The sequence below is a fragment of the Thermobia domestica genome, chromosome 18 (assembly GCF_964235325.1).
Source record: "Thermobia domestica chromosome 18, izTheDome1.hap1.1, whole genome shotgun sequence".
Lineage (NCBI taxonomy): Eukaryota > Metazoa > Arthropoda > Insecta > Zygentoma > Lepismatidae > Thermobia > Thermobia domestica.
In genome coordinates this window covers 134,658,627-134,676,366 of record NC_137471.1, presented here as the reverse complement: position 1 = coordinate 134,676,366, position 17,740 = coordinate 134,658,627, and the positions used below count along the sequence as shown (strand labels likewise).

At 35.8% G+C, this 17,740-nt stretch overlaps 1 protein-coding gene across 2 annotated transcripts in view; it reads right to left on the bottom strand.

Moving 5' to 3' along the window:
- Positions 1 to 6,407: 6,407 nt before the first annotated feature.
- Positions 6,408 to 17,740, bottom strand: part of LPCAT (lysophosphatidylcholine acyltransferase) — a 343,891-nt gene continuing 332,558 nt past the window's right edge. For both annotated transcript variants that reach the window (XM_081745922.1, XM_081745921.1), the window contains exon 11: positions 6,408 to 13,674. In XM_081745922.1, the coding sequence (XP_081602048.1) occupies positions 13,547 to 13,674 (128 nt within the window). In that variant the 3' untranslated portion in view covers positions 6,408 to 13,546. The remainder of the gene's footprint in view (positions 13,675 to 17,740) is intronic.

The following is a 17,740-nucleotide window of genomic DNA, read 5'->3' as shown; positions in this document are numbered from 1 at the left end:
TATAAAGAGATGGACTGCCCGGGGAAGATCAATGAAGCTACATTTAGCCGAGTGCTACTTGTTACTCGTCAAGTGGCGATGTGGCACACTGTGAAATGGCGAGATCAAGTTGTGCGTTTTTATTATTATTCAGGGGTGCCCACAAGGGGGGGGCTATGACGCAAACTGCGTCATTGAAATATTTGGGGGGGGTTAAAAATCTATATAAATATGTTTGATGGGGGGGGTAAAATTAATCGAAAAGAAGATTTTTTTCATGGAAGAACACCTACGGATAGACAATTGGGGGGGGGTGCGTCATGGACATAAGGGGGGGTGGGCACCACTGTATTATTTATTTATTTATTCGGGAAGCGAGCTTGCTAATTCATTATGATGTTTGTATTGTTGTGTCAATTCTGGTTGTATTTTTTTAATTGCTGCCTTATTCAACAAACTTTTATATTCAGATTTTGATGTTTTAAAAGAATAAACAAGTATCAAAACGAGTATCGATTCTGTGCGTTTTCGTGTTTCATTTTTGGATCCAAATAAAATTCTTTGAGTTTACTGTATGATTATCTAGTATAAAATGTTTCGAAATGTCTGAAATCAAAATGTTCTGTTTCAGCACTCCTAAGATGTTCCCTGACACGTACCGGTACCTTTAGATTTTTTTCATTATATATAAAATAACACTAATTTTTTTTGTATTCCTAAGGAACAGTAGCGTACGCAGGAATTTATTTCGGGAGGGGTCCAAACTCAATGTGAGGGTATTTTATATTAAAATTCCTAAAATTAGGCTAAATTTACACAAAGTAGAAATTTCGGGGAAGGTCCGGACCCCCAGGACCTACCCCCTGCGTACGTCCCTGCTAAGAAAGTATTGTACAGTAACGTCCGATATTTCGCATACGTTACCGAGTATCCGAAGTATCGAATATTATTTCTTTAGGAGTACGAAGAAAGTTAGTACTATGTATTTCATTCACTCTACTAGTTATTTTTGTTTTCGTCATGTCTATATAACTCTTTAGGCAGCTGCATTATCTTCCATAGACTCATTATTATTATTATTATTGGAATCCCTGTGTAGTCGCTGTTAAATTGAGTGATAATATTATCCACAGTTTTGAGAGGTTTTAACGACATGTACAGATTGGACAGCGAAAAAAAAAATCTTATTCAACGCAGTTGCCAATCTAGGGAGTGTATGTAGTCTAACCAATTTCTTACCAGTAGAGGAGTTAGGTCTGTCGAAACCTAAAATTTTTAAACCTCACTGTGCCAATTTAATCAAGCAAATAGGGATATCCATTCTGATTACTTTTAAAACTAGATAATCTCTCTCTTTCTTTTAAACTAAAAGGGCAGCCTTACCTCTCATAGATACCGGTACATAATTAAGGGGGGGGGGAGTTTCTTTCATATCTTAGCTTTGGTTACTGGTGAATGTGTGGATCTATAGGGCCTTATGCAGAGTCGTTCTAACGCGTGATTAGTGCCATACTAAAGAGTTCGACTAATATGTTTCTTGCAGTAGTCAGGCCTTTAGTATGACGCTAATCATACGTCAAAACGACTTTGCATAAGGCCCATAATGTCTACACAGTAGGTCTACTTGTAGGGGGCTTATGAAAAACCGTACTGCCAAACTTATCATGTCATCCAAGTAGCTAAGTTTACTCTCCTTTTCATGTTCTACAATTCCAGAATAGCTTAAAATTTACCGTTATGACTTAAAATTTCTGAGCATGTTACCATAATACCTGATGTTCATATATTTCACTTTTCACAGATTTACTAAAATATTTTCACTTGTTGAGAGATACGAAAAAGTCACTTTTATGATACGTACAGAATCGATACTAAATAATTTAAACTACGAGAAAGGATCAGAAACTAAGGTTGCAAGAACGATATTTCTGGAGTTTCTTCTGTTCTAGAGGAATGAGGGGTGTGCGGTAATTTTAAATGCATGGATTTGGCAACTATGCAGAGTTTCAGCCACACACCACCTATGGCGCTAGTTGTATGTAAACACAAATGGCGACTTGTTTGAAAAACTGGTCTCGCGAAGAAGTCCGCTCAATTATTTGATTTTTGTGGGCGAAACATGTAACTGCGGCTGAAATTCACCGGCAGCTGGTAGAGGTTTACGGACAGACCATAATGTCTCGTCAGCATGTCGCATAATGGTGTCGAAAGTTTGCGGCTGATAGAACAAGTAACGTAGCACATTACAACAAATTTAGAATTACAACCAAGTAATTTTGACATAACATTGTTGTTTAACTTTAATAACTGCATGTTAGAACTATTTTATTTATTACAAACTAAATACAACTATTATTTAAAAAGTAGTTCACAGGATCGCAAGATACTATGATACGTATTGGGTCGATGCATAAGTTCGTGCGGTTCTTATATTTTATTTTTATTCTGTTGTTCTGTTAATTCAAACACAACATAAACATTAACATATTCAACGAGTGTAGACGAGTATAACAATACATTGCATACATTTTACTGTCACTCACATTAACTCTCAATCACTTAGTGATGTATTCACCTCCACTATCTATGACCTTCTGCCAACGTTCAGGTAGCAGTTCAATGCCTCGCCTATAGAACTGTTTTGGTTTTGACTGGAAGAAATCTCTCAGCCATTGGTCAAGAGAAGCTTTTCTGTGCTGCTCTTTCAGCAATTGCTTCATTCCCGTACACTGTAAAAATTGTTCTCGCAGCTTTTGGTTCACTGGATCCTCGGTTAAACTCGAAGAGTAAAATGTGACGGAAATGATCATTTTTCTCAACTTGTCATTCCATATTAGTTTGTCTGAAATATATACAATAATAACTTCACAATCAAGAAAACTTGTGTTTCACAACACCAACTTCAAACTACGGTAATACAACGGAATAACGATAAAGAATCGCTTCACGCCGCATTGTTGCCAACCCGAGAGAAAACCGCACGAACATATGCATCGCCCCAATAATCAAATGCTGTTGAGTTCGTTCCTCTAGTCGCTGTCTTAACTTAGATTTTGGGGGAAATGTTATTCTGGCAATACTAAAATTTTTACGGATGGCAACATTGAAAATTCTTTACGTTCATATTTTCTGTTGTAGAATAACATTATCTATGATTGTGGAAGTTGCATTTCATTATCTCCTTTCGCTTATGAAAAACAAGCAAAAGAAAAAGGATAAATTTTATATTATTTCTAGTATGTCAGGCTCTTAAGCAAGTCTCAGAAGAAGAAATTGTAGTTTTCCATCAGAAATCGAACGCTCTTTCGTATATTGCGATTTTTATTATTCCAATACCATGTATTCATAGATACCCTTTGTATATAATACTGATGTTCCCTTCTAAATTTTTGCTTCCAAATACACTGGTAAACTTTAGAAGAGTGAAAATCTTAAACACCTTTTCTTAAGCAAATAAGAAATTCAGAGAGAAATCGAACAAGAATTTACATTCACGTGATGAGATCATACCACTGCCGCTGCCAATTCATTAACTAATCCATTGCTTTTGAATAAGGAATACATTAATTATCCTTAAATTGCATTCCGCTTTGTCCTTGGGGCTCCTTAAATGATTCTCAAGAGATTCCATCCGCGCAGCAGGAGCGGATCCAGGGGGGAGCGATTCCCCCCCCAGAAGAAGAAACTTTCTTATTTTATATATATATAAATAAAGCCCATCCCAAAGTTTGGAGCCCTTAAAAGTAGCAGTATGACAATCCAGCGCCCCTCCCCCCAGAAGTCGGTCCTGGATCCGCCCCTGCCGTGCAGCAAGCTATTTTATTCATTTTTTTTTTCATTATGACTGCAGTATGCGACAAAACAAACAGTACTGAAATCACATCGTTGACATTTATTTATTTATTTATTTATTTGTTGTACAACATAAAGAAACATATAAAATGTCAACTAAATGTTACACAACACAAATTGTAAATTTAAAAGGAATCGCACCTGTACATTACGTCGCACATATTCTTCATAGCGGTTATCTAAATTGATGAACGTGTTAGTGAACACGGGTTGCTGGAAAGACAAAACAAAACCGAATCTTCTCTCTTAATCCCAGTATAGTGGTACGGGATTATCTGTTCGGAAAAAGTGTTTCCTTCAGCATACCCGATATGAGGCATCTGGAGCCGTGAGGTCAGGAGAGTGGGAAGGACATGGAAAACCCGTTCCATGGGAAATCAAGCAATGTCCAAACTCTTGTGAGCTCAAGGGTAAATGACTCACTTGCAGTGTGGACAGTAGCTCGGCCTTGCTGGAACCACTGTTGTAACGGCAATTTTTTGGCGTGGGAAAAACCGCGCAAGCCATGCAAGACTGTGTCAATAATCAACTGTCGATTGATGTAGAAATCAAGATACACATGGCTTTCATCTTCATCTTCATATGCTATAGGTCCAGAACAATACAGTGGACGAGCGCTCATCTGCAGTGAGATGCTGCCCCACACCGTATGAGCGGAAATAGTGCTCGACAATAAACACCTTCTCCTCTGTTGTGAGTAACATTATCTTCACACCAATTGCACACTTCGCTTGTCTACACACAACTGAACACACACGTGGCGCTTATAGCTCATATCACAATGCACTTGCGCGCCATGCATACGCGAATTTCAGTACTGTTTGTTTTGCCGCATACTGCAGCTGAACCTGCGCTATTTACACAGCGCACAGTTCTAATATGAGCGTGAATCTCCTTCCCACTTCTCACTATTTCTGTGCAAGTCCCTTTACGGACACAAGTAAAGGACAGGAAGGCTCTCAAAAAGAATGAATTGCTATAGACAAACATATAAATGTAGTATTTTAATATATAGAATGTTGGGGTGAGTTTGTGGCAAATGTGGATAAGTAATAGATACCAAATGTAATTTTTTTTTTTACATAATTCCATATCCAAGTACGCCTCATTGTGTGTCCACGAGCTTGCAATAGGTTTTGTCATTCAGATTAAAGAAAGCGATTGAAATGTCTATCAGTCCGCTATACGTAGACCTTCTACTGGTTGCGTTTCACAAGGGTATCAACCTTAACGTCCTCGTGGCAATACTAAACTAATAGGGTCTAAACAACGCCCAGTATGTGGAATAGACTTTTTTTGGGGGGGAGGGGGATTTGAATGAGAACTGGCAAATCTACACAAAATTTGGAATCGACCAGCGAAAACGACACGTTTCTAGCACTTGTGGTTTTCGAGGTCTCATTGTCGAAAGATTGGCCACAAACAAACTTTTCTTGACCATAAACATATAAACCCAGCATTTTAATATATAGATTATTCAGAACATAGATTGAACTAAATACTTCTAGGGCTCTATAAGAAACGCTTCTGAAACGACTCCACAGCTGAAAAAGTTTGGGAAGCACCACAGTCTAATCTTAATATGATTCTGTATAAGGTTACAATCAACGGATAGCGAGAATGCAGTTAGTCGTAAAACTTTACTACACTGAAATCTGTCTATGTTGGCCATCATCGGTACCATTGAAAAGTGACCAATTTACAGGAAACAAGTGTGATTGATGTATTTTTAGAATAGGATTTCTAGTATTACTTGATTGTAAAATTTTAATAAGCAATGACACGACAGCTACTTTTAAATAACGTATATAGAGTGATCATAACAATATACAGTACTGGAAAAAATTACGTATTCTATCGTGGTTCATTGTAAATGTATTTCTTTTATTGACACATATGCACATTCTAATTTTGTAGTTTTTGTATTGTATCGTCTACTTCTTGCTAATGAGCTACCAGTGTTTCCCTTGGAGTAAAAGATGTTTTGAGAAAATCTTAACGGAATTCATATCTCAAAACCTTTGCTATCTTTCGACAAGCCGTCAGGTGCCAATAGTTGACAATTGAGATGGTTAGCTTTAACCTTGAGAATTTTCCGGGATTACTAAAGCTCATGGTTTTACCAAAACAGACACGGTAAACAAATACGTACAACCATTTCCTGAATTCCTGGACGTGCTTTTTCTTATTCACATCTTTCTTCACCATCCCTTTATCAGGGTGGTGTTCTGACTATTGGCCTCAAGAACAAATCGTGGAAATCCATGTTTCTTTGTCTCCGGTTCCAAATACAGAACATCTGCCTCTCATATGGGAATGCGAAAGAGTTGAGCAAATTAAGAAAACGGTATTTTGCGTGCCAAGATATGCAGGTAAATCTATCATCACAGAGTAAACACTGCTTCAATGCGGCCAACTTACAGAGTAATAAGTAACGAATGTCCTATGGGAAAATGCAGATTCACGACGAAACAGGCCAAGATGAGCAGATGGCCAACTAAGAGAGGTGGCCAAGTTGACAAGTTTTACTGTATTTGTATTCTAAAAGTTAAAAAAGGGAATAATGAAAATACACATTCAGATCAAATAGCTTTCTTTTAACTTACGTCTTTTCACATACAATTTTGACGAATTTATACAGAGAAGGATCATAATACTGGAGCAGGTAAGACTCAAGTCCTAACCTGATACTAGTAATTCTTTACATTGTTGCCTCTCAGTTAAAGAATATAAATTTAGTATTCTATTCAAGAGAAAATTGCTATTAAGATTTACAGTAGTATATAATTAATGTAGATAGAAAGTTACACTTTATACCTGGACATATACACACTGGATTATTTTCTACAAAACTTGTTTAAAAATCACTTCTGTAATTCAAATTTCTTATACTGTGTCTCGAAGTGCATAAGGATAAATCATGTTCTCTACATTATTAACGTTACTATAATTTACAATTGAAATTATTTAAACATACGAGGGGGAGTCCGAAAATAAGTTTTCCCCTCTCATTTACCCACGAAACCGAACAGCAATGGGGAAAACAACACAGTGGCTGCACGCGCAACACACTCAAAGTGGCATCGTTCGCCCGCGATCCTGCAGATGGCGCCGTCGTAGCGCCTGCGCAAAGTGGAGACGAGTCTTTCAGTCTGAGCCTGGTCGCTATGGCGAGAAGGCGCGTTTTGACGTCCTGGTCAAAGGAGGAAGTGCGAGCAATTGTCAGCTATGAATAGGCACGTGGCGTATTAGGGAGCAGAAATCCATAACCGCCTTGTGGAAGTCGCTTTGGAAATGAAATCTAAATTTTACGTCCGACGGTTATCCCGGTTAGGCTAAAGGAGACGGTGATATTGAGAAACGAATGAAAAGGTGGAATGAAGAAACTGGGAGAACCCCGAGAAAACCCAGACACAAGGTGACTGTCCACCACAAAGTTCACTTGGCGCAAGCTGGGATCGAACCAAGGACCTCATGCATCAGAGGTGAACGCTCTACCACTGAACCACCGCGACCCCAGGAGGTTGCTTTGGAAGCAATGCTGAAGCCACAGAAGCTGTTCGGCGCTTCTTCCGTATATACAGCCCTGATATTTTTCCTGGAAGGGTTTTTGAAGCTTATAGACCGGTATGACAATTGTCTCAATGTACGTGGTACTTACGTGGAAAAATAAAGGTACGTCTGAACTTTAATGTCATATACAATTTTTGGTCTTCCGTCCCCACTTCTGTTCACAGTCGCCTAGGGAAACTTACTTTTTGACTCTCCTCGTAGTAGTAGTAGTAGTAGTAGTAGTATAAATATTGTTAATTTAACAGAGAAACAGAATCAATTGAATAAATTTCTAAATTAAGCTGCTCTCCTCCTAGAAGACTTTAGTAACCTAATTATTCAACATTTAAAAGCATTTTACTTAAATTCTAACCTGTCTAAATCAAAACATTTAAAATGTATAATGAAAGCACACAATTTGAATTATTTGTTCAAATATACTACAGTACAAACAAAATCAATAAAAAATTAAGTAATTTTATGCTACTGACTTTTATCATTCATTAGTGGAGACATTGATACGAACTAATTTAGGCCTAGATATTAACTTGTTTTCTAATCCGATATAAAGTATTAACGTCGCTCATAAGTATAGATACAAGAACACTATTGGAAAAGGAATAACTTAATACACAATCAATACCTACTGTTCTTTTTTTTTAAATTTCTTTCTGCATTTTATTTTTTAAGAATTTAACATATATTTTTGGAAGGTTATAATCTTACACTAATTTCTAAAGCAAAAAAGCAAAACTCACAATGTAGGTATATCTGTTGGAATAATCTACTGAAATGGATCGACAATACATATAAATGTAATGATTCGAGAGCTTTGTTTTAAGAACTGGCGTTATTTCCTAATTTCTGCTTTATGTTTCTCTGCAAATTCGTGGCCACAAAAGACCAACATTTACTGAGTGGGATTTAAACCACGGTTTGTTCTTTTTTTTTTTTTATGCGAAAAGCTCCGAACACACGCACGAAAACTGGAACGCAAGCGATAAGCTACTGGAAAACTTTATTTCATCCGTACGTAGTAGGTTTACAGAGAAGACATACACGAGAATTGAAGTTAAACAGATCCATAAAGTCAAATTCTTAAATTAAGAAATAAGTTGAAGAAGTAAACTGTACATAAATATTAATTTACAGTTACTAGATTATTAAAAATTACGAATATTTTTTGCTCTAAGAATAGTTTAATAGTGATATGAAGAAGGAAAGACAAAAGCCATGGTGATTGGAACGAAGGGGTCGGTGTCAAATACAGAAGTAGGAGGGAAAAAGTAGAACAGGTGACTAGCTTTCGATACCTGGATAGTATTAGTAATGTTGATATGAAGTGTGAACTTGAAATAAAATCAAGGATAGGAATGGCGAAATTAGCCTTAGGAAGAAAAGACTATTTTGTGGGACCTTGAATAAAGGGTTGAGAAAAAGACTCAAAATGCTTCGTTTGGAGTATTGTATTGTATGGGTCAGAAACATGGACATTACGCAAAAATGATTTTAAAAAACGACTGGAAGTTTTCGAAATGTGAGTGTGGAGAAGAATGGAGAGAATTAGCTTGGTCGTGCGGAAAAAGGATGAGACGATCTTAGAAATGGTGGGGGAGAAAATAATAATTTCAGATATCATTAAGAAGAAGAAGAGAAACTGGCTGGGACATTGCCTAAGAAGGAACTGTATCAAAAGGGATGTGCCAGCCCCGATATCAAAACAGAAAGATCATACGTGAAGACGAAGAGGTTAGTGGAAGATCGTGAAGCATGGAAGCTTTTCAGCTGCGGCAAGTGACTTGCCAATAATGACAGAATACCCATGATGATGATGATGATGATGATGACTAGTCTGAAACATTGACAGACAACTTAAGGAAAGGCCGATGAAAGCATATACATGGGATGTGGAATTTGGATGTGAGACATGAACTCTAGAAGAGGAAAACATGAGGATAGAAGCCATTCGACAGTGGTGCTGTAGAAGGATATTAAAACTTAGAACATGTGAATAAAGTGTAAAATGAAAGAGTATTGGAAACGGTAGGAGAAAAGTTGATTTTAGTTTAGCGTCCCGTTCAGCAGCGAGGCTATATGAGATGTGGGCCTACTGATTAACGTGGAATCCGAACCACATGAGCTCCCGCCGGGAAGGTAGGAGAAAAGAGAGGTATACTGAAGAATATATCGAAAAAAGAGGTAAGATAATTAAAGAGATTCAGACATGAAAGAATCATCTATTAGCTATGGGGAAAGTGGTACAAGAGAAAATATCTCAAAGAGGGCTGTAATTGAAATATATATGAAGCAAATAATACAAGATGTAGGAGAAAAAAATAATACGGAAATGAAGAGTCTGGTTTAGAATAGGGAAGAATGGAAAACTGTGTCAAACCAATTGAAATACTGCTAATCTGAGAAGCGCAAATAATACAAAATTTAATAAAATCAACATGGCATGACAAACAGCCTCCATTCTGACAAAATAAGGAACTTACATTGAACAATTCTAACCACTACATTGATGGAGCAATATACAATCACGGAGGTAACATTAAGCAGACTACGGGAACAAACTAAAATAAGCATAACGAAAGTGTGATTATTCATTTACTTTACTTACTGTTATATTCTTGTCATCACAAGATTAACTCTGTTACAGCTCTGCTCAGTTAAATTAAGAAACTGCAAATAGTACAACACATTACAGAAACTGGAATTACAGAAGCGCTCTGTTTCTTTGTCACAAATGTACTCTATGATGTGGATACTCTTACTGTTTCTCTTCTCATACAGAAAGTTTATTATAGAACTGTTTATGTCCATATGCTCTATATTACACATTCAAAAATGTAAAGATAACTCCTACAAAAAAGAGCTTTCTACCGCAGTCGGTCTGTTTAAATTTGCTCCTTTAAGAACACAGAACATTTATACTTCTAATAAAACATACTGGAATTATAAAATTACGTCTATCAAACGAACTTATAATTCGTCTTTCCGAACTCAAAATACTTTGGTTTTTCAACATGCTTCTAAATAAATAATTGAGATGCAGCTTCACACCTATAAAAATAACTTTATACATAATGGTAACAAGTATGGTAATCAATGTAATATTTGGCACTGAAGCATATAACAAATTTATTATTTCTTTCACTCGAAGGCCGAAATTCATTCATTTTTTAAAATTAAAATTTGGAACGAAACATATATATGTGCTTCAAACAATATACCTTAACAAATATGAAACATTACGCACACACACACACATATACACATAAAAAATAGTAAAAAAAAAAAATCAAGTGCCCATGAAAATAGTATGTAAAACTGCAAATCATTTACATTTTTCTTGGAATGCTCTCAAAGTACATCTTGAAAGTCTTTATTCTTTGACTCACAATTAATTGAAATATTTCTCTAATCAGCTTCTTCACAATTGTACACCACACAATTATACTGGCATACAATCAGGATAGTGTCAGGACAAAGAGAACATAATTCCTTCAAAAACAATGACACACGAATTTCTGCTTCAACCAAATTATCAGCAACAAGAAAAAGGTTGCTTATCCCAAATGCACACTATACCTAACCTACAAAAGCATGTATATTTCTATTGTGTAGCTTCCATGCAATGGCAAAGGCTCTTTTTATTTTATAGAAAACCAACAACTTCTAAAAAAGTAAATTACAAACGAGGGGGATGTTTAATATTGGATTGCTTCCTTAGAGATTAATTGGCTAATTGACAGAAAACATGTATATGTCAACATGGGACAAAATAGTTAAACAGTTTTTAACACTTAGGTAGGGTTCCCATATTTCTACGCTAAAATACCGCGACACCTATAAAACTTTACAATATATTCATAACTATGCACTTGCTTAACCACGAGAATTAAAGATCACTCACTAAAAGTGAGTAACAGAGTAAATTCTCGTATCGACGACTAATGAAAGCAGGATTTTCTCTTTTAATATCACATGAATGATATATTATGTTTTGGAGGGAAACTAAAACAGCGAACAATTCCGGAGGGAATAGACGATGTAAATCCAAGACTGTCATGGCTAAACCGGGACGTTTGGGAGCCCTACATTTAGGACAAAATAGTAGAGAAGCTCGTCCAGACTATTTCATTTGCCTCTTGATCAAGTACAACCAACTCTGTCTAATCAAGTAAACTTGGACAAAATATCTATCAGTATTATAGGGTGTTTCAAAGCAACACCAGTAACGTTTGGAAGGTGATTCGTGTCACCAAGATAAGATAAAAAAAAGTATAGACCAACCTGTGTGCATAAATGCTTTCTTTCAAAAGTTATAGGCTACCAAAAACATGAAAAAATAAACTTTAAAGGGCCATAGCTCCAAAACTATGGGACCCACTGTAGTCAGGTCAAGATTACACTTAGGAACTAGTATGTGCGCTATACAAAAATATATATTTCAGAATCCTCAGGTACTCACGCAACAATTTTTATGGAAGCAGTTTGGCAAGGAGCATATAATTTGACGTACTCACCAACTACCTCTATAAAAATTGTTGAGGAAGTACCGCAGGATTCTGAAACCTGGATATTTAGATAGGGCACATCCTAGTTCCTAAGTGAAGTCTTGACCCGACTACGGTAGGTTTCATAGTATTTGAGCTATGGACCTTTAAACTTCATTTTCTCGTGTTTGCGGCAGCCTATAACTCCGAAAGGAAGCATTTGTGCACCCAGGTTGGTCTATATTTTTCGTCTTATCTTTGTGTCACGAATTACCTCCCAAACGTTGTCAGTGTTTTTGAAACACCCTATATATATGTGTGTGAATTATAAAAGTAACAAGTTGAATAATAATAATAATAATACTGTTTTTAAAATCCTATTAGTATGATTTGGTGAAATGGGAGAAGGCTTGAAATAAACTGATATCAACCTTACTTGCGCTGGAATTGGACCTTAAACTGATTAGCATTTCTTAGTAGTCCTTGCACATTTATTGAATGTAAGAAATGAAACTGGAAATTCGAGTTACAGTCACGCGATATAATTTGCTTCTGCGTGTTCTAAGTTTAGGTATATCCGATTACCACGTATTAGAGACACGGTGAAATGGCTAATCTTGTTTTGTCCTATATCCTGGAAACTGCTGAACGGTTTTATCCCATATTTATTGGTGGCACATTATTCAATCTTTTTCATCATGTCTTAAATGAGTTTTCCCCACTTTTTATACATACATGCTTTCATTTATGTTTTAAACAATACTGCACGTTTAAGGAATATGATCTGCTATATCATACTAGCAAAGTATTTATCTTAATTTAAGCTGGAAGAGACTGGATTGTTTTTTCTCAATGCTTCACAGATTTACATATCTAGAAACACTTGCTTAAACAGCTGCTAAGAACAAATGAAGAAATCGTAGCACCGCAATATTCTCAAAATACGATCTCGCGCTATACATTTTATCATCAGTCTCACTAAGTGGAAGATAACAATATCATCCTAATAAAATCTTCACACGGTAATATAAAGTTGTTACTTAAAGCTTGGCACTTCCTATTTAGTATCTTCATCAAAAAATATTTATCAAAGAAATGAGCCTTTACAATTGTCACAAGCCAATGCACAGACTAACGCATACTTTCTGCAAAATTTGATACAGATGAAACTAAAAAACAAAGAAAAACTCTTATATATACAGAAACCGCAATTTCGCTTGCAAATAAATTAAAATTCATGTAACTATGTACATACACGTCTATTTCTAATACAAATATCTTTCTCCCACCGCTGCTTAAGTTTTTAAATAATACTTTGCGAAAGATATTATTTATTTATATTATCTGCATTGTTTTTAACAGATGAAATGTATTATCCTTTGCCTTGAATACTATTACATTTCTTATTAAATAAACTTAAAAGAGTTTCTCCATTCATATAATTTTCTCGCTTCACTCATACACACAAACGCAACTTGGTGATATACCAGCGCATTCTTCAAAAACACTCACCCGAATTTTCAACAGGAATTATTTTTCAGACATGTGTACTCTGTGGATGTGGTGTATGTATTTATGAAAGTGTATGTGTATTTTATGTCTTTCCTATATGTTTAACTTAAAATTCTGAGTACTACTTTTATATATACACACATTTCTTTTTACTCTGATTTAGCCTTCTCACGTTCAATACAATTCACTTGCGTGGGTTTCTTCTTCTTCTCGGATTCTTTTATTCTAAATATTCTTGCATATTCTGGTTTTCTCTGTGCATACAGCCTAAAATCACCTAAAATAAACAAAAATAAATAAATAAAATTATTCTAAGTTTTTGAAATTTATTTTTTTAATATGAACTTACTTTCTGCATATGGATCTCAAAACACTCGAAAGACTTTACATACATAATATAGGATGCTCTTTTAAAATCGCACCACATTTTAAAGAGTCAGATTTCAAATGTATCAATACAAAATATCTTCAAACTTCACCTCCATGTTCCTTGATTGCAAAAATTTGTGACAGACTAAACAGTCTCCTCCTGGTAGCAAGATATTGTGGATTTTACATGTTCCTATTTTGTTTCGCATTTTAGATACACTGAAAATCCTTAAAAGGGTGTAATTTTCTATCAAACTTAGAAAGAAAGAAAGAAAAAAGAAAGAAAAAGAAATGAAAGAGAAAAAAGAAAAAAGAAAAAGAAGAAAAAAGAAGAAAAAAGAAAGAAGAGGAAAGAAAAGGAAAAAAGACAGAAAGAAAGAAAAAGTAAGTACATAACTTTTAGGTGCACCTCAATGAATAACACATAACACATTTCAACACAGCAAAATCTGCCAATCATATATAAAACCTACTGATTAAAAAGAAGTCACTAGCTATGTTGCTATATATTCATATATTTAAAGTTACCATAACAAAGTTGGGCAGTATTAGAAAATAAACAATTGCGAGATTAAATGAACTGCAAAACATCTTTCTTTAAATATGTGGACATACAGAACATCAGCCACACATCAACTTAACTAACTAGCTTAAGCACAATAATTTGTTATTTATAGCGGTGCGCCTAAAGATAATACATTTGTGTTTATACGCTGGCTAGAAGGGAACGCATCGAACCTGTAAATCTGTTCTACACATTTCTTTACGTCAATTTTCTTTTTAGTTTTTTCTATTACGGGTATATACAGGATGACATAGTGAAGTGCGCTCATTTTTAAATGAACATTACGCAGATAATATTATAACAAACTTTACCACTTAAGGTTTGAATAGATATGGAAGAAATGACATTTGTGTAACGTACGAAAAAAAAAAAAAAAAAAATCACATCCGGAAGGTGGTGTTCATCATCAATAATGGAGTTTTTCAAACTCAGAGATACAGCAAATCACTCAGGAGACAATAAAAAGCATCTGGAGCATCAACTCTTGCCTTGAAAACTGCATTATGAACTACGATGAATATCACCTTCCAGATGTGATTTTTTGTCTATGTAACACAAATCGCACACCTATTCCAATCAGAGTTAGGCGTATAATTATCTGTGTAATGTTCATTTAATTACATTGGATAAAAACACAGAACACTTCTAACTATTTTCAATGAATCTAAAATAAGAGAAGAAAACGGAATGTGTAAATTTCGCTATCTGTTGTTGCCAGAAGACGGATCAGTCTTAGAAACATGTCGCCGATTGTTATTTACAAATATTTGTCCTTAGGGAGTACAGAGGTGACTACTGAAAACAAATGTCGCTTATGTTTTTGTAAGTAACTGTGAAATAATTTATTAATTAAACGTGATAATTTAAAATTTACAATTCTCACTAAATTGAACTAGCGCTCATCATTGGGTTTTTGTTTCTTCAGGTGTAATAAGATTTACTTTCTACATACCAGGGTAAGTCGAAAATTATCCACAATGTAGCTATGACTTTTCTTACATTGTTTAACGTGACCTCTGTCCTTGTTTATTTTATTGTTATGCTGTTGTGGTCATGCTATGAAAATGTGATTCTAATTCCTCCATATGTCTCCCTTTAGTTGCAGGTAGATCATGGCCGCTCCATTAGAAGTTTCCAGGAAAAGAGGAACAACGAGCAGTGATCCGGCTTTTATGGTCGGACGATGTATCAGGAACCATGACTAAGTTCCAGACGATATGCCACTTCTTCAATAGTCACTCATCTGTCTAACAGAATTATGTCACATGCGCGCTCAATGTTATCATTTGTGGCCGTACATGGTCATTTGGTTCCTTCTCCATGCGTTAACACTTGTGCGACCAATTTCGAATTTTTCAATCCAGTCGTAGACACTCCGTTGCGAAAAGACATTGTTCCCGTATTGTGCCAAAAGTCTTTGAGTACTGCGGTCCCTGATACACCTTCAGACCATAAAAACTGGATCACTACTCGTTGTTACTCTGTGGTCCAAACTTCTAATGAAGCGGCCATGATCTATCTGCAACAAAAGGAAGGCAAATGGAGGAATTAGGAACAAACCTTCATAGTACAGGGTGTCTACTAAAATTCCAAAATGAAATTTCGTGACATTTTCGTGACCTTTTCTTTACCAAATCATAAAATTTCTAACATTTTCAAGAGCGAATTTGCGGCCGAATTTTCATCCATGCGATAGAAACGTACTTTGCTTGCGATTTGGTAGCGTCTAAAGCCAGCCATTGAAATTTTTGGTGGTGAATTTTGACGTTTCACAGAACAAAATTTTCCAATTTGTACTTACATTTGTACAGTTTAAAAAAAATCGTGACCCAAAAGCTAAATTTCGTGACTTTTTCATGACTTTCATGACCGTTTTCTGATTTCGTGACTTTTTCGTGACATTCGTGACCGATAGACATCCTGTAGTATGACCATAACAGCATAACAATAAAATAAACGAGGCCAGAGGTAAGCATGAACAATGTTAAAAAAGTTCTACCTACATTGCGGATAATTTTTAATTTATCCTCGTATATTCATCATAGTTTCTGAAACACAAAAAAACAATTTTACCCTATGGAATGCTGAATTACTATTTACTTTTCGATTCACTTACAATATGCTTTGTTTATTCTTTTCTTTATCGTTCCTTGCATTTGATTAATAACATATATGAAAGAGATCCATACTGAAAACAGGATAGAACTAAAATACAATCAAATACAGGATGATTCTCTGCCACTAGGCCCAAGAAAATGCAAGTACCCCGAAGACCTTTTCTCCTACCCATTTTAAAACATCTTTGTTTGTTACTTTCTCCGTTCATTTTATCTCTTCCCTCTTCCTCCAACACCACGTTTCGAAGTCTAAATATTTCTTCTCTAACTTCTGTGATGTCTAAGTTTCCGAATCGTACAGTCCAATAGGTCATATATAGTACTGGCCAGTTTCTTCCTTAGTCCAATATTAAGCCTGCTAGTTAGAGGTTTTCTTGTTGAATACCTCTTTGGGTACGGCAATTCTTTGGTGAATAAGCGTCTCTCGTCAAAATACTTCCTAGACATTTGAAATGATCGATCTTTACAAATTCTCTTTGTTCCAATCTTATCCGTAAATGCGTATTTCCACGGGATATTCTAATGGCTTTCTATTTTTTATGTGAATTTCCATTCAATATCGTTTCACAGTGTCAACTATTTTGTTCCCCCCCTGTAGTTCTTCTTCGGTTCTAGCTATAATAACAGTGTCATCCGCATATCTCACCTTGTTAATGATCTGCCCTCTAATCTTGAAATTTCCAACTCTATGCTGCCTTCCCCACACATCCTTCAAGGGTGACATACTACATCCCTGTCTGGCTTCTCTTCCAATCTCCACACTATTGGTTCCCCCTTCGTTCAAGCGCAACTTCAATCGCTGTCCTATGTACAAGTTACGAATGAGTTGCCGATGTCTCCAGTTGACCCCGGTTTCTTTAAATCTTTTCAGAAATTTAGTTTAATCGACCCGGTCGAAAGCTTTTTACCAGTCGATGAAGCACAAACACAACTCTTTCTTTATGTCATGAATTCGTTCTGATATAATTCGCATCAACTCAATAGCATTTCTGGTGCCCTTTCATTTCCGGAATCCAAATTGATCTTCCTCCAACATCTCTTCCATCTTATTTTCCAATGTTCAGTATGTGCGCAATAATCTTTTCAGTGTGGGAAAGAAGGTTAATGGTTCTGTGATCAGTGCCTTCTTTACTTGCTTTTTCTTGGGTAATGCAACCACTGTAACACACGAAAATCATTTGTCCATTTTCCATACATGTAGGTTTTGTTAATAAGTGAAGTAAATACTTTCATTGCATTGTCTCCTAATCTCTTGAGCAACTCTGCTGGTATGTCGTAGTCTCCAGTGACCT